The 23988-nt window shown below is 36.3% G+C and overlaps 1 protein-coding gene across 10 annotated transcripts in view; it reads right to left on the bottom strand.

Moving 5' to 3' along the window:
- The window catches only part of VPS13B (vacuolar protein sorting 13 homolog B), a 436747-nt gene that overhangs the window by 76795 nt on the left and 335964 nt on the right, over positions 1-23988 (bottom strand). For all 10 annotated transcript variants that reach the window (XM_061373228.1, XM_061373222.1, XM_061373223.1 and 7 more), the window contains 4 exons: positions 16978-17385; positions 4972-5171; positions 2191-2398; positions 1668-1852 (listed from right to left, as the gene is read on the bottom strand). In XM_061373228.1, coding sequence (XP_061229212.1) covers positions 1668-1852; positions 2191-2398; positions 4972-5171; positions 16978-17385 — 1001 coding nt within the window. The remainder of the gene's footprint in view (positions 1-1667; positions 1853-2190; positions 2399-4971; positions 5172-16977; positions 17386-23988) is intronic.

Genomic DNA, 23988 nt, shown 5'->3' with positions numbered 1-23988 from the left:
CTTGACCACAAACCTAAAACAAGACTAATGGAAATAGTTCTCTGTGGTCAATGTATAAGATTAAATGCAAATCTCAACAATTACATGAAGACCAGTAGAAGCTGACAGAACCTGAACACTGATAGCTGAGTGCTTCCCAGTTTCTGTCTTACTGTCCAAGGCAATCATAGGAGAAATGAAAGATGACTACAACCACCTTCTCTTCTCTAGACTGCAGCATGGAAGTACAAAGCAGCAGGACGGGTGTGCTACTAGAAATGCAGCTGTGTATGCCCACTTTAAGGACCAATGTTCCCCCTATGCAGGATCATACTATTACACAGGCACGTACATTATGCGCATGATGTCTGTTATCTATAATGGAAGCATAACGTAATTATACCAAAAATTTGGTGTGCTGTGCTCTGAAAATACCATACTGAAAGAAGGTAAATTGCTGGCTTTCATAGCAACCTAATAGGGTCATCAAGACAGCATACCATAACACAATTTTGATCTTTGATTCAAACCTCATGCCAAGTGGTGCTGATTTTTTTCCATTTAATTTTAATTTTCATATAACTAAAAGGAGCTGACATTTGACTGTCTAGAGGGCAAAGAAATTGGCAGGACACTTACATGATCTCACTAACTGTATGTGCATGGTAATAACATTATACCATTTATCTGAGGAAGATTATCCTACTTATCCATAACTCAAAGCATATTGGTGCATAATTCAATTTTAAAAGCAATTTTTAATGTTATAGCAATAATGAAATATAATTCAAGATTTCTGAACAAATAGGAAGAACTGGGAGATACTTATTTCCCTTGACTCACAACACTATTCTGACTAACAGGCGAACTGAAATAAAGTGATAGACCAAATTTGTAATACAAAAAGGAATCTGAGATTAACAAAATTAAAATTGAGCTAAAATCAAAATAGCTATGCAAGGAGTAAGTGAATTTATAAAGATGAATTACACTAGACAGGACAGAATGTAGCTACCTGACTGTGTATTTTGGAAAACAAAAATTCTCAGAGTTAAAGATAAGTGTAATTGTGAGTTATGGTCTATTTTGGGGGCATAGAGTCACATAGCTGCAGCACTCAGCCCTTCTCTGAAGGCCAGTTCCATGATCTCACGCAGTCAAACCGAATACCACTTCAACCCTCTCAAAGCAGAATGAGAGAAAACAGATTTGTTTCTTTCTACCCCATGGATCTTACTAGAAGAAGGACAGCCACCTGTCACTGTGGAGACATGAGAGGAGGGCTGGACTGGAGATTTAAGTTCAATGATTTCACTGAGTCCTGGCAATTTCAGACCAGGTCATTCCTCAAATTTTTCAGTTTCAAATCAAATGAAGTCTCTAAAGACTGATGGATGAAATCACAGGACGCCAGAATAAAAACTCTATATGCTTGCAAAGCAGAAGTTGTAAATTTGGCTATAGCTTATGCCATGGAAAAACGCTACAGGTAAGTGATTAAAATGTTTGCACAAGTAGTTTTAAAACTAAAGATGTGCTCAAGCTGTGGAATTTACCTCCTAGTGATTTTACAGAGCTCCTCAGATTTGTTTTGTGCTCATTTTTAACAAACCCGAGTTTGAGAACTTTTGCTTTACAGCAGTAATGTTTTCTTTTGTTAATAAAAGAAGAAAACTCTCATTACCCACCTGAAGAACATCTCCAAGGTCAGCAGTGCTAATATCTGGGTCTTCAGTGGTATTAAAAGGAACAGGGTTAATTCGTACAAGAGTGAGCACTCTGGGTTCTGGATACCTCCACAGCATCATCCCTGGGCTATCCTCAGTTTCACTGTAAAACACAACTTCGTAGGCACCAGGCAGTTTTTGTGCTTCTGTAAAATGAACAAAAGCTATAATCTGTTATATGATTTCTAGATAGAAGCATGCTGGTTTATGAGACCAAAATAGTTGAAAACAAACCCCTCAGGATCAAAAGGAGAGAAAATAAAAAAGCAATTTCCCTGACTTTTAAAAGATTACAGCTTAATGGAAAGAAATCAAAAAAGTATTTTTCTTTTTAATTCTAGCAGATGTCTTTTCAACTGCTTTTCCAAAAGCCATAAAGTTATTTGTTGGAAGAGGCAAATAATCTTTAAGAGATTACTACTGTATTTATTTTAAAATAAAAAAGAAAGAAAAAAAAACATGAGAGCAATCATTTTCTTCTTACCTGCATCTTGTATATACTGGAACAGGCCAGTTCTCAGGTCATCCGAGGTATGCTCAGTTTTTGAGGCCTGATTCCTTTCAGTAGAAAAACAAGTGGGGTGTGTACGTTTAGGTATCAATTTTTCTACACTGCCCTTTTTATTGAGGTACTGCCACAGAAGCTCCTGGAGAAGAACTAAACAGTTCAAATGCTCCTGACCCCAGAAAACCTAAAAAAAAAAAAAATAATAAAATATAAAAAAATAAAGAAGGAGAAGAATAGAAACGAGAAAGAGAAAACAACTACAAATATTTAGTCATTTCTGACAGAAAAAACCCTCCCCAAACCAATAGAAACTTTATATGGCTTTCAGACTGCTCTACCTATACCTCAATTGTTTGCAAGTATCCTTAGTATGAAGATAAAGAACAGGAACAACAAAAAAATCTCTACAGAACCATTTGGCAAATTTGTTCTTTTCATCAATCGAAGGAAAGTATTAATTATTACCACTTACACTGATACTGATGCTGCCTGGAAGAGCACAGATCTTAGAAGTCATACGCAAGAACTTACAGCTGAGTGCAGTACATAATGCTAGGGCTGGTCACAGGTTTTTCAGTTTAAGACATGACACAAAAACCTTAAAGATGCAAACTTTAAGCTGTTCAAAGAGCTTATTCGTCCAAAAGTGGAATTCTGGAATGCATTAAAAACTAAGTGAAATGGCAAGAAGATGACTAAAACGACGTACAAAAGATCGTCTAAGCCACAAATACTGAGTATATACAACATATGAATGGGATGTGCTGCAAGTTCTCACAATGAGATTTAAAAGTGTAAAGTTCTGAAGCTTAAACCAGAAATTTAGAAAAATATTTCATAAAAAGTGGCATTTAAAGTCCAGAAGGTTCATACATTTTACAGCAAAATAATAAGGCAAGTAGACATCCCTCTTTCCCAGCTTTGAGAAGCAGCACTGCTCTTCTGAAATCAAACTCCTGTTTGAGAGAATCAGATTAACAGAGGCTAGTCCCTTAGTTGTCATGTGCAGGAGGGGACCCAGAAGCAACAGGGAAGACAAGGAAGCAACCAGTAATTAATAAAGAAGTAAGAATTAGCAACAGTGTGGGATCAAATAAAAATAATCAGACAGCAACTTAGAAGTCCATGGTTTGGGTAAGAGTAAAGTAAACAGGTCAGGTGTGCACATAAAGAACAGTGCAAATATTCAAATATGAAAAACAATTCAGAAGATGCCTAAAGGGAGTGTAGTACATCTGTCACAAAGGAAGCATTTCCTTCCCCTGCATGTACATGTAAGCCCATAGAACAAAGAGTCTTGAAACAGCCAAACAGCCAGTCCTGAGCTAAACACTCCTGGGCTCCTAGGGCACGAATTTAGTGCATCAACTGCATTTTCTGAGTACGCCCAAGCCAGGGTCCCACCCTTGGTTGAGCACCACCTCAAAGGAGCCCCGTGTCACTTAAGTTGATCTCGGGGGCCTCAGTCCCCAGTTGACAGAGGAGGGAGCAATGCTTTTTCTCTCCCACTTCTGTTAGTTTTATTTTCAGGCAGCTGGAACTCCAGAGCATGGAACTCCTACCACAACATTCACAGATGAGGCACCGATTTCACGTATCTTCTCTAGGCTCGGCTGCAATCCAAATTAACAGTGGTAGAAGATGAGGTCACATTTAGAGCTGGTAATATCATTAGCCATAAATAAATTAATTTGAAACAGAATTGCTAATGCTTTTGTCAGCATTCTCAAATTTATTCTGCCAGACCAAATACTTAAAAGTTTTCTTCAAAAGCTAATTACCCCAGTGTATGCTCTAATAATAAAGGGCTATCTCAGATGTATAGATATTTTTCTGGTCCTTCTCAAATCCCCAAAATTTTGGGATAAGACCCCCAACATTTTATTATTAACAACAAGTAGATCTAGTCAGCCAAGTACCTGTAAATAGCAAACAAAAAAGAAGCAGAGAAACAAACTGACTTTAAAGATATAGTTTTTAAAAATGTATATTACTCAATTATCCCTATTCCCAGGGCTTTGGTTTTAGAAACTTTTAATGCCAATTCTGGGAAAAGACCTAACAACACGACTAAATGTCAAAATTTCCTTTTTGTCTTTTATATGCTTGATTTATGTATTTCTTTTTAAACATTTGGTGTGTATAGATACTACAATAAAAATAATTAAAATAAGACATATCTTAAAGCCCACTTGCTTAAGCCTCACAGAATCTATTTTTCATTTCCAGAACTCCCACGCTTCTTGGACTGATTTCAAGTTGTGGGGACTTCCAAAAAGGAGAGGATAGCAGGGAAAACTGAGCATTAATTGCTACAAACAACAGCTTATAATTACTCCCATGAGAAGTTGGTGTAAGTTTAAAAAAGAAAGGATATGTATTTCTTAAAGCTACCCCAAAGCATTACAGATGCATAGCTCATAGACAAACACACATGTAACAGAACAGGGTCCTAGATATTAAGTGTTAGTAATTTGACCCAGTAGTTTAAAGGGAACACACACATACAGCTACAATACATGACTTAAGCAGTATTAAGAGAAAACAAACCCAAAACATTGCACACAATTTTTCAATCAACAGTTTTACATGAAAGAACAGATAATTCTTTTAAAAGGTTAAATAAACCCCACCAACCCAATGAACTGTTGTAGCCTGCAATTTATTTATGAATATTTCATGACATTTATTCATAAAATCTCAATCATCCAAAGCCAGTCCAGTTCAATAGCAGAACCATAAGCAGCTTATACAGACCTGCAGCAGTCCTCCTCTCAGATCGAGGTATATTTTTGGAATAGAGTGCTCCGGGCCAGGATCACCACTGTGTTTACACCACTTGGCTTCCACATTAACCGAGCAGCAGAAAGGGCCCACCAGAGACCTGGCTCTTTCTTTGAGACTTGTTTTAAGTAGGAAATCTTTTATGTCAAGGACGAAAGATGATCCATGGATTCCTAAAAGGAGAGAGAGACAATTAATGCTGCTCATAGTTATTCTCGCAACATTCATGTGTTTATTTCCTGAATGCACTTTACCATGAGCCAGGGAATCTCTGCCCAGAAGAAATGCACACAATTAGTCCCACTGACTTCCATGGAAATTGTTCTGTGAGCAATTGCTCTCCTCTCCAAGTGAGGGCATCAAAGGTGGGCCACAGGACTTGTGATTTTATAAATTTCATTGGGTTTATTTTAGCTTCTGTCTTCCAATCCTATTAAGAATACTTTATATAGTGCTGCAGTTACGAAGCAGGTATGTCTCATGCGCATTCCTTACATAGAGCTATTTGCCAAAACACGACTTTTTACATGTGTGAGTATTTTAAGGTTTATGAGAAGAGACGTTTTTCACTAAACTATGATTTTTTTTTTTTTAAAGAATACATTAGGAACAAGAACAGCTGCTTCACTTGATTATATTTTAAACTGATAGGAAAAAGCTATTTTGAACGATTCTCTCTGCTTTTGTTCAGGTTAGTTATTATAAAATATTGCCTTGCTAGACTTTAGAGAGCTGAGCAGGAGAACAAGGGTAATGTTTGACTTTAAATAATTCAAAACAATTACTGTTACTCATAATATATAATGTGTGTTTACAAAAAAAACACCCATTTAATCTAAACTTTTCACATCATGATCACCTGCACTTTACATAGCTTTATGAAACATAAAATGATAAAGGCAGGTTAGATTTCTGACAGAACTTATGTACTCTCATTAGATACAAATATTTTAGGAAAGAAACGCTACCTAGAAATGCCAGATCTCTTGTGAATTGAACTTACTACAAATCACTGTTTAATAAAACAAAACATACTTAGTATATCTGTATTTCTTTTGTATATTTACATGAGAAGTACTACATCAAGTTTGGGTTAACTTTTTTGTTTTCTGGTGCTCGTACTTTGACTCAAGACTGAATACTGAATGTCACCATACTTTACAATGCCCACAGCTTATTTTTCTAATTAAACAGGATTATTCACAAGAGGCAAAAGATTAAAATACACCTAAGGCTTACATGTAGATTTTTCAAGGTACAGTCCCATTTCATATTTTCACACTTTTTCTGCTAGAAAAATCCCACAGAAACACAACTCATTGTTTTGAATACATGCAGTAAAACTCCTACAAATCTCTCCTGGAATCAGAAGTTACAGGAGTTATGCTTTATAATACCAAGAAATATTCTGTGATGATATATTGGATTTTTACCTTTTTTTTTTTTTTTTAAACCCAGCATTTACTAGGAAGTTGGTGCAACATTCCCTATAGCGATAATGGCACTGAATTGCATCCAACCCAAGTAGGAACCACAAAAAAGAAGAAGCTCCCCCTTGAGCAGTTTAGAGTTCAGTATGAATGATCAAGGGCTTGAGCAAAACTTCATCCTATGACGATCAACAGGACTGCTGTCAACGATTGGGAAATGCGCTTTAGCTCTGGGCTATTTAGGTTGGCTTCTGAACCCCTGGGTCTGGTCTCGTGTGAAGCAGGTTTATATGACAAAATCTGTTCAGTCTTTTTTTGACACTGAACTTCAGCGATAATCAAGAAAACTTAACACCAGCACCCCCTGACACCTCTCCTTTTGGTATTAGTTTAGACTTGATTCTGTAAACTGTGGACTGAAGCACCTTCACCTACAGTCTTAAACTGAAAAATAAAAGAGGTGTCTTTACAGGAAGGGCTCACCTTCACCCTGCTATGCTCAGTCCAGTTATTTTAAGAGGCAGTACAATATTTGGAAATTAATTGTTTTTATATACTGTACACAGAATTTTGATTTTAAAGAGGAGAAATTCTCAGTAAGTATTGCACAATTCTGCAATATACAGAAATGTTCTATAGTTTTATTGGAATATGTGCCAAGTTACAGAAATAACAAAAGGGAAAAAGGAATGCCAAAATACAAGTGGTTTTATTTATGTTTTCTTTCACTGGGATTACACTTGAAAGGATTATACTTTGCAGTCTTTTTCTGTTGTCATCTCCGCTCCACAAAGTACAAAGAAAACACAACATCCAGTGGCTTAGAAACAAAACTGAGCACATAATACTGCTGGTTCAAAATCAGCAGTGCCTTTCTCAAATGCTATGCAAACAATGATAAATGAATACACAATTAAAAATAAGGAAGTGTTGGTAAATTTTAACTAAGTAAGATATTACAAGACACATATTGGATTGTGACATACAAATACCAGGAAAAGTTTGGGGATTCAGTAAGAGCTTTTTTTCTTGTTGCAACCCAGATTGCTCTTGTATAGGCAAGAATCACATCATCATTCTAGAAAGGAGCTTATTTTAAGATTGCTAAATGCCATACTAACACTGAAAGTATATACTCAGTGAAGTTGCTTTCCTATGACTAAAGCAATGACCTCAGAAAGCGAAAGATGCAAAACTATTCTCCTGTCTTTTTCCCTCCCACACACTATTTTCAGTCTCCTTTTCTGCACCTCTCACAAACTTCTATTGTAGAATTCTAACTTCAGTTTAAACAGATTAAATGAAAGTCTCATCTGAAATGAACTTGAGATGGCACCATATAGAAGTAATACATCTTCATAAACGATTGCTGTCATATGTGAAAGTTAACTTGTTCTGTTTGGATTACTGTTCATAAGCACCAATGCACTTTCCAGTACGTGCAATAATTTACTTCTAGGAACAAACAGTTTCATGACTTTTAAAATACTCCTCCAAGAGACTAATAAATATGAAGCACTTGCTTTGGACAGTGTTTAAAAAATGCTGCCAGCCCTCTGTTGTCAGCCTCCACCCAGACCCACAACAGCATCACAGTGTGCTGCCACGCTAACTGATCAAAATGCAATTTACACCAGACTTCTGCATGCCATTGGAAGAATTTATGATGACATATGGGCAAAAGGAATATCCAGGTATTTTAATAGGCTGGAAATAATGTAGGAGGGTTTGAAAAAAAGTACTTGCTTGGTAATGTCAAGAAATTAACTTGATTGGAAATTAAAGATGTGTATCATTACAATAGAATAGTGAATAAAATTTACTAAAGGAAAACACTGCTTTGATATTCTAAGATCCTTTTTTTAGGCAGTAGAGACTTGATTTATGCTAACATTTCCAAAGATCTTTCACAGAATATGAGTACCTAATAGAGTTATAAATATAGTTGTATTAGGGTTTACATGTAATAGCACTTACCAATCACAGGAGGCTCCGTGTTTGTTAAACTGCCCTGTGTGCATAAATTCATTTGTGCGTATTTTATAAAAAGAGCTGATTGATGTTAATAGATGCAGAAAATACATTAAAACAACCCTGCCTTACAGTAACAATCACTCGGTCTTTAGGCAAAACAGGTGTTAAGAAAGAGTTCTGTTACTTTTTTTGGTTCATAGACAAAGGAACAGATAATGTTTTGACGTTACAGACTGTTTTCAAAAATATTTTAATACTGATATTTGGACCAACTCCAAATGAAACAAGTAGAAATGCAGCCGGAGTTTTTCCCCTTCTACTATGCTCTGTGCATTAGCCCTTCCTTAGATAGCTGCCAGTCCTGTTTGGTTCACTGCATTGTCACCTAATACAACACAGAGCACGACTGTAATTGGGAAGCTTCAGTACGGGAAAAGAGTTTTAAGAAAATGGAAAAACATACAATAAGTATAGGAAATGGTGCTGGACTACAGTCGAGCTATCTTTTAAAAAGTCTCTTGAAGCTATTAGCTTTGCTAAAAATGGCAGTGCTAGGAAGAAAACTGTTTTTCTAAGTTTGGGGTAGCTCAGAAGCAAGCCCGCATCCCAGAGCACAGAGCCTGGCAAGCTGTTTCCCAGTGGGCAAGATGCACTCAAGTGATGTGGTCTGCACTAACTGCAGCAGCTGGGAGACTTCAATCCCACCCAAAAGGTCACCATGCACTCCGAAGTCCAGGCTCTCCCATGGGCCCTCCATGCCTGGGTGGCAGAGATACAATCTGGCTGCTGAAGGTATATTAGCAAGTGATTTTCCTTACTGCCTTCTGCTTTAATGTCATATATTACTAAAGTGATAATTCTTGCTTCTGGGTGTTCACTCTTCTTATCTGCAACTTCAGTAGCTAAAGTTGCCAAAGATACTATGCTTTTAATATGTAAATATGCTATTATAGCTAACATATTGATACATTTATCTACATGATTTTTTTATTCCTTCTAAGGAAATTTCAGATAGATCAAGTATTCAGTATTTATACTTAAGTTACACTGCTCTGTTGACAGATATCCTCTATGAAGCAGTGTCTGAGAAGAAAGGGTAACAAAGCTACGAAAATAATTACAGGAGAAATCCTGCAGTTAGTTTAAGAGTCAGCCAATTTATTCACGTCTGGAAACAGTAGTAGCAAACAAATGGTGAGATGTAGTAAAGGACAATTTTCCAGGAAAGGTTTAGTTAACAATCCACTGACCATACTGGATTTTTCATTAGTGTTGAGCTGAATCTTATGATAATTCATTCTCCCCATGAGAACAATATTTACACATTACCAATTAACTATTCTTTAGTAATAGAGTTTTTCAGCATTACATAGGGACACATATGGACTCTGTAAAAACATGAGATGTGTAACACACGGCAAACAGAAAGTAATGATCTTAAACAGGCCAAACCCTTGAATTCGTCACTAATAAATGTCCCCATGCATTCAGCAGTCCTGGCTGCTGGGAGCCTGTTTTCTTCAAATACTTCAAACACTAAAATCCAGGAACATTTATTATTTTAATCCATTACAGGCAGTGCTTGATTTAACTTTATTGGTTGTGGTGGTGGTAGTAGTTATAGTGGGGGTAAAGCTATGTTCTTTTACACATAATTTCAAAAGGGCTTAATTATATTTTATAGCTCAGGCCAGGAATCCTGCTTGTTTTGTGTCTAACAAGGTTCAAATGGAGTTCAGGTCAGTGATGAATCAGAAGAGCAGTCAAAGATGGTTATCTATTTGAAATGAGCTCATCTCCCTTAAAGAATAACTGGCAGGTACATCATGTTCATTGCTGCATACTACATAGCTGAAAAATCTCTATTCACTTATGATTTGGCAATTTTGGATTTTGTAATGCCTGATCAGAGAGGGCATATTAAACTTAATATCTTAAGGGATCTTCATTTTTGGTCAAGGCCATCTTTGGTATACAAGAATTTAGAATATATTTGTAAAGGTCTTTATTGACCTCTTATATTCTTAACTAGACAAAAATACCTAACGGAAAACAACAAATATTGTGTTCGCCTTGCATCCATGAGTCCAGCGTTCAAAACCGAATGCTATACTGACATGAGTAACATTTGTTTCTTGTACCATAAACATTTTATTTTTAGATTATCAGCAGTTTTCAGAGAAGTGACTGAACAGTCTTACTCCTGGGTTACAGATGGGCATGGAGAGTTTTTTAAATTAAAATCCACAAAATCTATGTCTTTTTGTATCTCTGGTTCAGATGGCTGGTTGAAAACTTATTTTCAGGAGATAGCTGGTACCTAAAACTGTCACTGATTTATATATAGTAAATACATCTCACTATTAGAAGATCAGACACTGAATGGTTGCACAGTAAACAAAGAATTACAAAACAGTGGGTGCCACTCAAAACGTAGCCCTGTATAATTGCCACAAGGTTGAGTTAAAATTGCAGCTTTGGTCTCTTGTTTCTCTGCTCTACACTTGATTCAGTGGATTTCAACTGCTTTAATGAAGTAAATGGTCCATGAACCAGAGGGTAACTTTTCTTTATAAACAAACCCTCCTGATGATTATGCTTGACAGCACCTGAGCTGTTTTGAGCCTCTATAACCCAGCAAATTATGTTGTGGAAGACTAAGGCTTGACAGATACACCCAGGCCACACAAACTGAGCAGGTTTCCTTGCAATCTTTGGATGTGGCTCCCCAGGATTAAGGCCAGTCCAGGTCCAGGTTCTGATGTTCCTATCTTCTCCCCCCTTTAATCCTTCCTCTCATGCCCTCCTTTACATATTTCTCTGAATCCTCTTTTGTGCTGGCATGGTTTTTAAAATGTACCTGTCCGGTAAGCCAGCTGAAGGAGACAATCTTGCTGGAAAGCCTTCTTTCCTGTTGGGTTAGTTTTCAGACAGATCGGTGACATGACTCAACGCAATGAACAGCTGCCCAAGGAACAGAGCTACCACAAGGCAGAGTGTGGAAATGTGTGGCCACAGTAACGTGAACCTCCTATGGAATTGCACCTTTTGTTTGGGCAGCAAGCTGATGATCTCATCCCATAAAAAATATTCTTGTCATAGAAAAACAAGAAACATGTTGTCAGTATGTCAACAATTTTAAACAACTTAAGGAACAGGTCCTTAAGACAGGGCAGTAATGCCTAATATCTGTGTTCTCTACCTCAAGCTCCAAAGTATAGACTGAACCGGAGGAAATGCACAGAAATCATTAAATGTATAAAGAAAACATTCATCTTTCACTGTTATCTGTATCTCCTCATGAATGTAAATATTCTATAGACTTGACTGTATCCATGAAAATGCCGCACCACCTACTACTGCCACGTACACAGCACTGGGATCCACATAACAGAAGAAATCCCAGTCTCAAAAAAATATGTAATTGCTTTCACAACAAAAGCTAAAGAGATTAAAAAACAACTGTATTTGTTCTGAATAAAATTCATTTGGAGTCTACTTTCAAAAGTAAAGTTATTTAAACTGTAAATGCAGTTCTACAAAATTAGTGCATACTGCCTTGATTCAACTACCTACAACTAGTAATTTTTTCTTTCCCCCCCCTCCCCAAAGTTAACATACCAGTTCATCAGTAGCAATTCTGAACCCTGTTACAAAGTACCGGTAGGGAATCTGACCAGGATTAATAGTGGTACTCAGTCCTGGGATTAGGTGGTGTCTTGTTTCATGGATTTTAGGCCATCTGTTCTTCTCTCCTACATTATAGTCCTGCAGAACTATAAACGCACCTCCACCTCAGGGACTATAGAAAGGAATTAGAATTCTGCTGCTTTTCATTATCACAAGATTCAGTAACTCATTTCATTGTCAGGATAATCCCCTTTTACTCTTCCTTTTGCGCTTGCAGGGTATGCCAAAATGACAAATAAAATCCCAGATGTTAGAGGCTTGATGAGGTCTCCACCTTTTCTTGAGGGTTGGGTTTAAGCTACTTGGGACATGGTGTCAAACCTGACAGGACCTTGATGCCCACACCCAATATTCATTAAGGTTTGTTAGTGATTTGTATAGCTGTCTACAAGCTGCACTTCCACCTCAGTCCTCAGTGGCCATTTAAATATTTAGTTTGTCCTCTGGCTTTTACTGACAAAGAATTAATTTCCTATTGTTCAAGTGTTAGAAAGAGTTTATATTTCTTTCTAAAAGTAACAAATGTCTTCTGGGTGTTGTAAATGGCTTGTTACTGCTGCATATTATTTTAGGTAGTCATATCTAATTTAATGTTTTATTTCCCCATGGGCTAACTTGCATATCTGCAGCATCCAAAGGCTATGAAAACGCCTTAGCAGAGTTTCCTCAAGAGAGTCAGTTAACTCCAAAATGAAGCTTGGTCTTTGCTCTACACTAATTAATAGCTTCATTTAATTTTTAGTATTTCTGTAAAAGTATCTGAAGAACATAATTTCTTTCAGGTTTAGTAAAAAGACTTGCCATTATCATATGCTCAACTAGCGTTTCTTTTTTCCCTTCATTTTTATGCTAAAGTAATCATCTCTGCAAATGGGATGAAGAGCTGGGGAATTCTGTCTATGATCTTTGGAATATTTTATGTCCGTAACTCTCTCGGTTCAGACACTGAACAGCAAGACTTCCCTCCTGTATCCAGCCAGAGCAAAATAAGGCTCCACTGAGAGGCTACAGGCTTCTTGCTGCCTTTTACTCTGGGGAGAGTACAGTCCTCAACCTCTCTCATTATCTGCTCTTTTGGCAGGTAGGCAGTGCTAATTTCAACACTAAATCTAAATCAACCGAAAACTATGTAATTGCTTTCTACTTGTTCATATTGATTGCTAAAAATTGTTTCAACTTTACTGTCATGTGACTGCTCTGGAGTGAGCTACATATCTCAAGTGAGATACCAAGCAATCTCAAATCTGACCGGGTACATGGAACTCAAGGGCTCTAGCCACTTTATAGGAGATGTTACATACTTCCTAAGTCAAGAATAACTAAACCAGGTCTAACAATAGTTGTTGAACTTGGGGTTTTCGGCAGCAGTACAAATAGACTACCAAAATGAGCTAAATGTCTGTTATTTGCTTGTACAAAATGGATGCAAGTTTTAATTTGCAACTTTAAACCACAAAGTATAAAATGACTACAGATAAATATTCTATTTAACAGCAGTATGACTTAAAATGCTGCCCTTAAGAGTATCAGAAAAACAATACTGGTAGCCTCTTATAAAAATTAATAATATATATTTTTTTAAGTGTAGCCTCTTATAAAAATTAATAATATATATTTTTTTAAAGTGGACTTTGTTTTGGTTTGTTTTTTGCCAATACGCTGCATCACATTCTACAATAGTATTACTTTACTAAAACCAAAATACTTGGGATTTCACCATAAGCACAGAGGTGAACATAAGTATTCTAGCAGAAATAGTAACCACGTTGTTATACGTAACTATTGTATTAAAACATGAAAAATGTCCAAAAAATGAAACCCCTTGACACACTAAAGGTTTAGGGCTGTATAGCAGTGCACCAGAATATGTAGAAATGGTGGAGCTTTAATTTGATCCAACTGGAATGCAAGTGTTCAACACTTACAATTTATTTTGTTGAGAGTGAAATAATTCAGCTAATTAGTCCCTCAATTTTTCAGAAGCTACATCATTTCACTTTCATGATAAATTAAGAGGAAAAATCAAGACAGAAGGCCTTGAGATTCCACAATTAAACCAGGGAAGTCCAGAGGAAAAACTGATAATTATATATAAAAAAGTTACATAGCAAGCTTCCTTCTTAATTTCAGTTAAAAATATCAAAGCATTACACAAGGTCACACACTTTTGTTTTCCCCCTATAAGGGAGGAAAAGATGACAATACATTCTTGCAAGGTTTTTTTTCTAAATAATTCCTAGCAAATAGGATTCGTTACAAACCAACCTCCTCTCCTACACTAAAACTCATCTGGAAAGGGGTCATTTACACTGTTTATAAAATACTGCCACATAAAATGTGTAAAAAAACATATTTCACTAAAAATAGCTTGCGTAAGTAAGGGATTAGAGTAGTTTCTACTGCTATAATTGTTCCTTTGTAGTTTTTTCCAAGATGTTTTTGAACAGTGTTTTTAACTATGTTTATTAAAGTCAGCACATCAAAAAGGATCAAAGAGAAAGCTAGTGAGAACCAAAGAAACCCCAAGCGTATTGTGTTGTCTCACTGGGGAGTTATGCAGATTCAAGTAAACAAGTGCAAATTGTTGAGGTTTTAATGAAAATTTTCTACAATTATTGTATCTGAAGTCATTCTATATAATAACATCTGTACAGCAGATGGCCATACTGTACAAAAGGCAAGAAATGCTCCTTTTTCTTCCTCTGTTTTAACAGTACATCTGAGATGACTACTTTTGTCATTGTGCTTAGTTTGGTTCAGCAAATAATTCGTAAAATGCAGCTGCTGCAGATGGTCACAATAGTTATTTGACTGTAAAATCAAAGCCACAGTGAAGTATTTGCGTATTAGTTTCATTCTATAAAAAAAAGCTGACATTAACCCTGTTCAGTTCAAAAGGTATATCTATAAACCTTTTGTAAAAAGAAAAATAGCGAAGAACTGATATATTTAAATACTCCTTGCTCCCAAGACACAGCTACTACACTTGTTTAATTGAGTTAGCTTGCATAATTTCTTTGCAATAATAAAACAATCTTGTTAGTAACTGTGGTATTCTTCTATTGTATTTTTAACACAAGATTATAACACCATTTTCCTCACACTGAGTAATTTGTCTTCTTCCCTGAAGTTATAATTTCCACTTTGGTTTCTATCAGCACTTCAATTTCAAATTAATAGTTTTAAATAAAAATAAGATAAAAAATATTAAAGATTTTTCCACTGTTTCAGTCAGTTTTGTGAAAGTGTCTGCCACTTCTTGACACTTAGAACAATTTACTGCTCCACCATAATAACACGCAAAACCTCATGCACATGTATTTTCTTTTCATAAAGCAAAGATAAGGCAACTTCAACTGGAAAAAATGTGAAAAAAATCTGTTGATGCCTATTTATTGTCTCGTCATAAGTTATTCATATAGAATGACTGATTTCCATTTTCATTAGATTCAGCATCAGTATTGCTTTACTTAATAATGCTTGCCAGACTGCAAACATACCGAAGATTCATGTATAGCTTGTGACATGAAAAATAAAGACTGGCTTCCTCAGACTGCCAGAAGAATTAAAAAGCAGAACTTCGTTGCAGAATATTTCTGAGGCTTAACGTGCAAGACAAGGTATGTCCTTCTCCTGGGAGGATGAAAAACTCGAGGGTAAGTGATACACACTGCTGAGTTTGCCAAATTGCTTTATAGTACAGTGACGGAACAGGCTTGGCTTTGATATATCGAAGCTTGCTGTGGACACCATAATGTACCATGGGACAGATAATGTATAAATGACAGAGGGGAAGATGCAGAAGGAAAGAGGATTATTACACAGAAAGAAAACTAGAAGTATTTAAAGGACATTAGAAAGGCCTTTTACTCAATTGCATTGCTTTCTATGCTAGATTGCGATCCGATTGGAAAAGCGTGGGAACACAGGCGCTGCTCCTGCCTGCACTGCTGTTTGTTTATGGATAAATCGAGAGTTTCAGGCTCCAGCACATTTACAGGCTTTCATGTCCTATGAACCTTAAATTTTTCATTTTTAACTTTTAAAACAATAAAGAAACACTAAAACTTGCTGGCCTGAGGAGAAATATTTCTGATGAAAAAGAAATAAATCACCACCTTGCTTGGCTTAAAACTTGTTCCTCTCAGCTACAGACCATTTCACCTTGCAAGCCGTTCTGCCAACTACCTACATCTGGCTCATCTCCACATCATGTAAATGTACCATCTTATTAATTTTATTAAAAGACTAACACAAGGTTTTACAAAGACACACAAAATGTCTTCATTTTAAATGAGTCTCTGGTATCCTGTTAATTGTACCCAAGGTGTAAAGTTTCCTTGCAGTTCTGCAGTAATGAGGCCAGAGTGCCCATTTTCCCTGGGTGATTCTCAGCTGTGCAGAGGAAGCATGTAAAAACTGAAAAGTTCATAAACCTGAAGAAGAGTAACAGTATGGCCCAACATTTACATAGAAGCGTACCTCAGGGCTCTGAACAATTACTTTTGTATTTTTGTAAGCAGGAATATAGGGTCCTAACAAGAAAATGTAATTGTAGAGTGAAAACCATCAAAATGTTGTCCTTTGAAGTGTGAAGTGCTGAATTATCAGAATACCAAAACAGTGGTTCTTATAACCACTATTCCAGCCAGAATTCCATCAATAAATTAGTAATTACAAGCTGGGGAATATTAACTACAAAATTAAGCACTCCTGGGTGCTGCCTTACTGAAAGGAAATGGAGTCAGTCAGGGATTTGTTATTTTCTGTTGTGGATTTACAATGTTAGCTAGAGGAGTTCCTCTCAAAGCCCCACAGTTTAAAATGGTTACTAGGTCACCACTTGAACAAATCAGTAGCACTTGCAGCTTTCAAAAACTCTTACCTGCAGTTTTATGTCCACTTTTAATATTCAGGCTCCCTCTGAGGTTTGATACGGAGAGTAACAAACAAGGTTTACAGGGATGTGGGACGGTTTCCATCGAAACAACCATTTGAACGGTGTGAACAGAAATTTTCTGGAAGCAGGAAAGGGCTTGCCACAACTTTTCTTGTACTGAAGCTTTCTGCACAGTGTGGGTGTGCGCTGCAGGTAGCACATCCCTTGTAGTGGGGTTTCTGGTTATTGAAGTGGCATTCTCGTCTGGAATAATGCCAGCTGATGGGTCAGCCTCCTTCCTCCGTTCATCATCATTTGTGGTTACGATTTTCTTCAAAAACTGGTTTATTTGATCAAGTCTGGCAAAACTGAGATTTGCTTTCAAAGGTTTTGATATGTCCACATTTATGTCAGCTGTAAGAGAGAGTTGGAGAAAAAAATATGAAATTCTATAGTGCAATTATTCAAGCAATGTAAAAATATTAGTCATTTCGTCGGGATAACATTCTTTGTACCAAGTTTCATGAAAAGGACTGAATGTTAAAACATAATGAAACTATTTTTTTTAATAAAACTGAATTAAAACATCATAAAAAATACTACAAGGAATCTTCACAAAACACAGTTTTAAAGGAAGAAACGTATCTCAATGTGGATCTTATTTCTTTGTTTCTACCCAGGGATCACCACAGCTATCTAAAAGACATACACTTTATCTGAGCGTGTAGGAGGGTAAATACATTAGTCCTTTCGTGTCAGAATGAAAATATACTTCACATTCTCTTGAGTTTTGCATCCAGTAAAACTATTTGACTAAACTCCAAAGCCAACAGCAAACATTTTAAACACATTTAAGTGAGTGAATAACGTGTAGATTCTGTTGTTTTCTACACAGCTAACATGCAGTATTCTTCAATGCATTTTCATGATGAAATGCAAAAATAAAATCAAATATAAAAGCCAATATATGTTGAAATTTGTTTTTCAGGGAGATTGGAATAACCTAATATTTTCAAAATGTTCTTTGTCTCCTTAGCAAAGGATTTTAGAACTTCCCAGACTGTTTAAAATCTCACAGAATTTTTAGAAATCACAACTAAGATGAACAATATCGAGAAAAGTGACATTATAGCAGTTGCGATGTTGCAATTACCAAGATCATTTCACAGATGGGAAGCAGGATTTTATGACGGTTGAAACTCCCTTCTGTGCTAACTACCTTTTTATCAGTATGTTACACTTCATTACAGAAATCCAGCTTTAACTCAGTTTTAAAAAGTCTTCATTTCAAATTGAGCCAGCAATGAGACAGCTACCCTGGGCAGGGGGAAAAAGTTTGCTTTTCACTTTCCTGTTTCATTCCCACTGCCCCACCCCCAAGAACCCACAATGATTAAAATTCTGTGTATATATCTAAGCCAGATTAAATGTTCAGAGAAAACAGCACTACTTAGTTTCAAGTTTCATTATAGATGTATTTGAGAAACACTGTTTGTTCAAGGTTTTGCACAGATGAATGAATATTTCACCAAAATTAGGACTTAGTTTCAAGTTGTCCAGGATCACATTCTACCCTTAATGTAGATGCAAACCGATGAGCTCAATTCTCCCACTCTTTAGGTAAAATACCATTTTTTAAAACAATGGTAGGGCTGCAGGAACAGAGTTTCAAAGCTGTTCTTAAGCGTAGGTTTATACTTCAGAGAGTCCCAAGCACAGGACAAAGCACTTTTCTGACCCCCCAAATATCTGTGGGGTTCTAAATTTCAGTTAGATTCTTTGGTATCTTAACAGGTAAGTCTCTGAATTACAAATGAGCATTTTTTTCTACAATGGTAAGTGCAACTTATTAATGGCCATATAATATTTATGACAGCTGCACTAAAACCCCCCCAGGAATCTTGAAGTCTGTAGTACTCCACAAACCACAGATAACTGAAATTTAAGACTAAAAATCTATTTTAATTATAACTTAGAATTTTAATTAATGGTTTTCTGAAAATGCTTTCTCTTGTGTTAGTCTTCCATGCTGAACTAGAAACTGTGGCAAAACAGTTGCTAGTGAATGGGCCTAGTAAAAAGGCAAACATCAAAGCTAGGAAGCTGGACATTACAAAAGAACAGATCTTTAGGCATCCAAAATCCACACATGATCAACTTGGAAGATTTTTCAAAATGCTTATGCACTGATATTTTTAATTAAAACCAAGGGAAGAGAAATGTCATAACACTTTTGAAAATCTCTCCACCCTTCTTGGCAGTAAAGAATACCCTGTGTTTCCCCTGCCTTTTTGCACACATCACTGGTTCTCTCCTCCCTTTGGGTGGAGAAAAGAGACACAAAGAAATTGAACACCCATGTGACATTATGATATTTATTTAATTATGATACTCAAATGGAAAGTAGTGTTATTCTAATTAAATGTTTTAAAATAAACAACCCAACAAACAAATAAGTGGCATTTTTAAAATGACCCAAGTTTGAAATCCAAACTACACTAGGATTTGGGTTTCTGAACCATTTAGGCACTTTCAAAACAAGTCCTTTATCAGCTTAATTTTGTCCATTAGTGACGTAGTAATACAGGAATAAAACAGGTGTTCTTGGCTTTGCTACAGAATTGCATTTGTAAATAGAGGAAAAGGACCCTTATTGCTTGGTGTTACATCTTTCACATCTAACTGCTTTGTCAGTGGCGCATTTTATTGTAAACACTTTCTTATGTACTTATGGTAATATTGCCCAAAAGAGGAAAAAATAACAAAACCCCTACAACCTATGATTCTAAACCCCAAACCTATCAGACGTAAGTTGACAGAACAAATGCCAAGCTAAAGCCATAGAGTAAAGTGATTGAGAAAGATTTAAAAGGAGATGAATATGAGAGCAGCAGTTCTCTCTTGGGCTTCCTCAAGATAGGGCAGAGAAGACGCAGGGCTCTGGGGAAGCTCACCAGTGGAACAAGCATATGGCACCTTCTGTCCTGGCCTGTGGTTTATCACTGCTGTTAGTCACTTGTTTTCATAAACAAGAGAGCAATAAAAAAATGGACACTAGGACACCAGATAAATGCAAATGAGTTCCCTGTTTTCTGTTTGGAAGCTGTACATGTCACACAGAAAAATGTTGTAATGACTGATAACTTAAAGATTTGTTTTAGTTGTTACTATTATCAACTGCATCAGCCTTGAATGAAGGTGGTGGCACACACATAGATAATTGCAGAAAATGTAATTCTGGATCTGTCAGTGCAAATATTTTAACTATCTCATAGTGACGCAGGTTATTTTCACAACTGGGGAAAGATTATGTAAAGAGGTTCTTTGGCATTTTAAGTAAAATGTTCAAAAAAATAAAAATCCAGCTGAGCAATCAACATCTTTCTAGTTTTTGTCCTGCTTTACAATTATCACTATAAGAGAAAATGTAACATTTCTTCTAAGAAAACATATTTAATGGACAGAATTAGTGAAAACCGATGAAATGTGAAGAGCTATTTATAGCAGATGATGAAGACAGATGTGCAGCAGCTTTTCCATTCACTCAAAATGGACTAAAAAGAGATGTTATGATGTAAAGGGTCACCCAGATGCAGCTGGAATAAAATTTCCAGGGTGCAAAATCCAAGGGTACCAGCCTTTTTAGATGATGTTAAGCACCTTGGGAAGCACATCACAGAACACTGTAAAGGTTCTGTACCAGTAGGAAAACACAGGTTCCTATAATACAAACAAGCCATTGAATTGTCCAAAATTACATGAGAATCGGAACAGGGCAAAAGGTAGCTGAAGCTTTAACTCCTCAATTACATCAGTCTCTTCTTTGGCTACCAGTGACTGGCTACCACAATTACAGCCCAATGTTTTCTTCAGATTTAAGACATAATATGTAATAGCAGCAACTCCCCCCTTCCCCTGCCCCGCGCTGATGTCATCTATTTCCAGCAAATAAATAGTAAAGAAATGACTGTGCTTGTAAAGGTTGCATTCAAGTGAGTTATTTCTGGTTATGTTTAAATCAGACTGAACTAGATGATATCAAAGCTCTTTTTTTTTTTTTTTAATTACAGTGTAGCATTTGAATGTAGATTTTGACTTGTCTTTCTTTCGTTTTCTTCACTACAACTTCTTAGATTATCCAGTAAATCCATGTCTGTCAATTATTAGTTTCTAATTACCCTTCACAACTTTCTGAACAGCTACTAGGAAACAGAATGATGAAATAACTATTGAGTTAAAAGGAGATTAGATAAATATAAATAAATTACACTTATTATATGCTCCCACCACACCAGGAGATGACTTAACAGTGAAAGGAAAAGAATCACGTTGCAATAATGAAATCAGAGAGGGAATTCAGGTCCCAGAGGAGATTCTATGGAGTTTATGTTAATGTACACCTTGTGGGGGACCAAAAAATAAACTGGAATAGTTTCCTGAAAACCGTTTCCAGCTATTTTCTCATTTTAAAAGTTCCAACTTCACTTGACCCATTAGTCATCATATTACTTACATTTATTATGTATTTTGAAATCTATTACAAAAAACCCAATGGATTCAATATGGCCTGTTTGAACAAAATCATAACATCTATAAAAGAAAACCTATGAGCAGCACTCTGAAACTTCTGTCTGAAACAATTTCTTTGTCATTTTATTACTTAGAGCTGCAGATAAAAAAATTTCAGGGTTATGAGTATTTTACTCTTGCTCTCCATAACATTCAGATTTGTACTGTGAAGATATACCTTTATTCTGTGAATTTGGGGTAAATGATATTACTCAAAAGGACTTTTTATTGTTGGCCTAGGAATGAATAAGCAACACAAAAATAACAGAGCCCCTAGCAAGTTGCATTAGGTCAATCCCAGCTATTACTAAAGTCAGTGAGCTTATTCTAATATATCCCATTAAGTTAATGTACACCAGGTAACTATTTCTATGACTAATAAACTACCATAGTATAATCTGAATCTGAAAAACCAGAAAGTAAACTCCATTAAAATTATTTATAAGCTTTATTTATAAGATTGGGATCTTTCCACAGACTATGAGAAATGTTGAACCATGAGAGAGAAAAATACAGCATTTTCCAAGAATTTGTTCTCATAACCCTCATTCTCCAGTAGATCTTTTATTTCTTATAGCTAATATAGAAAAGCCCAGGTATGTCTTCCTCAAGCTGGACATGGGTCTTGCTCTCCAGAAAACTGTAAAATATTAAAATTCTTAATAAATTGTAGTGCTATAAAAGAAACTACTATTTGCCCTTAACTCTTAGAAGGATTGAATATCCTAATCCTAAACAGTAGAAGAGCAGACAACAGACAAGAAACATTTTACCACCAGTAACATTCTTTCTCTGGAAGCCACCCATCCTGATGTAGAGAGTTTAAACAGAGGAAATCTGAGGAAGGTAAAGGTAATCTTGAGCCCTGATTCTGATTTGGAGTCAGGGTGGCCCTTCAGTAACAGGGAAATGGCTGAATTGCAAAAATTAAATTTATAAAAATAGGAAAGAGAGAGACATGTAAAGAAAAGCCTTGCTGTACTGTTCTCAATTGTCCCTAGTCAGGCATCAAAAGAAAGACAAATTAAAAGAAATTGAAAAGCAAGAAGAATCCAAACGAATTGTTTTTATCCTCTAATTCATCATTCCCAATTTGGATCAAGGGAAAAGAAGCAAGAAACTTGAGACAGGGCTTCAGAGGCCATCTGCAGTCCATCTTGTATTCTGCTTCTGTGAGACAGATGCCAATTAGTCTGGGGGAGGCTGGTAGTCACTACTCAGTATTTCTACCTACTGCTGTCTTGTGTGCTGCAGCCCCAAGGAAGCAGCTCTCCAATGCCAATATGGCAAACTAAAGCCTTCAGGGAGCTTAATCAACTTGAGCCATGAGGGATGTTCTCAGCAATAATAACTCCTACTTCCATGATCTAGTATGTCATCCACATTATGTGAAGGTGACACTGAAACATTAACAGCTCTAGCTAGCCAGTGCCAGGGCTTGAGAGCTTGGACAAGGGTCAGAGTGATGTTACTCTATGAATTTTTTTAAATGGTCACAACTGTACCAAAACAAATTGTTTTATGTAGAGAAGACCAAAAATACAATTAATAAATGATGGAGGGTTACTGCTATTCACAGGATGTTGACTGAAATTAACTATGCAGCTACCAAATACAATACAGAAGTGTGTTAAGGATTGGGTGGTGAGGCCAAAATCTGTACTGTGAAATGAATACCCTAGCTAAGGGCAATGCTAATCCTCAGAGAGTCAGGGAAGTTGAAGCACACTACAGTGAGAAAAAATAAATTGTTCCAGGTCATGGAGCATGTTTATGGAAATGAACCCATAAGTACTAACTCTGTATTATCTGCTTAGAAGCCAAATAACACATCTATATTAAGACATACGGGGGAGGGGGGGGAGGGAGGGAGGATTTCAGAAAACTGTGCAAATGCTTGAAATAAGTTTTAAAAGAATGCCAATACACTGAAAATACACCAATAAAATATTTTCCAACTTATCCATGTGGCTTTGGTGCGCAGGGTTCATTTCTAGTACTTAGAAGTCTAAGAAACTAAATTTAAAGTAACTGTTGCAGACACTGCTTTTAGGAAGGTACATTAATACACTGATACTACAAACAGCAGATGTGTCAAAACCAAGGCAATACCTACAGGCTGCTACACCTGTTTGGAATATTTCTCTTTTCCCTCTTAATCAAATAAATATCATTTCATGGCTACAGTGTCAGCGCTTTAAAAACTTGCTTGCAAAAGAGCAAAGGGAAAAAAAAAAAACCCTACTAGAAAGCTCAAAAGTTTTGCAAATGACCCAGAGTTAATTAGAAAAGTCTGCACCCTGGCCAGTTCCCTTCTCACGTGTCAGCTCTCATTAAATCAAAAAATTCTCATTTCAAAGTTAACAAACACCATGGTTAACAAAACTGTTAAACTGGGATCAAGTGGGCACATTCCTAGATTTATATATGATGTCATGCTAAGCAGCC

Source organism: Neopsephotus bourkii, unplaced genomic scaffold (assembly GCF_033783945.1).
Source record: "Neopsephotus bourkii isolate Nb327-2 ecotype Australia unplaced genomic scaffold, CSIRO-AGI_Nbou_v1 NB_1630, whole genome shotgun sequence".
NCBI lineage: Eukaryota > Metazoa > Chordata > Aves > Psittaciformes > Psittacidae > Neopsephotus > Neopsephotus bourkii.
The sequence above is the reverse complement of the archived record's forward strand: the minus strand, read 5'-3'. Positions and strand labels throughout refer to the sequence as shown.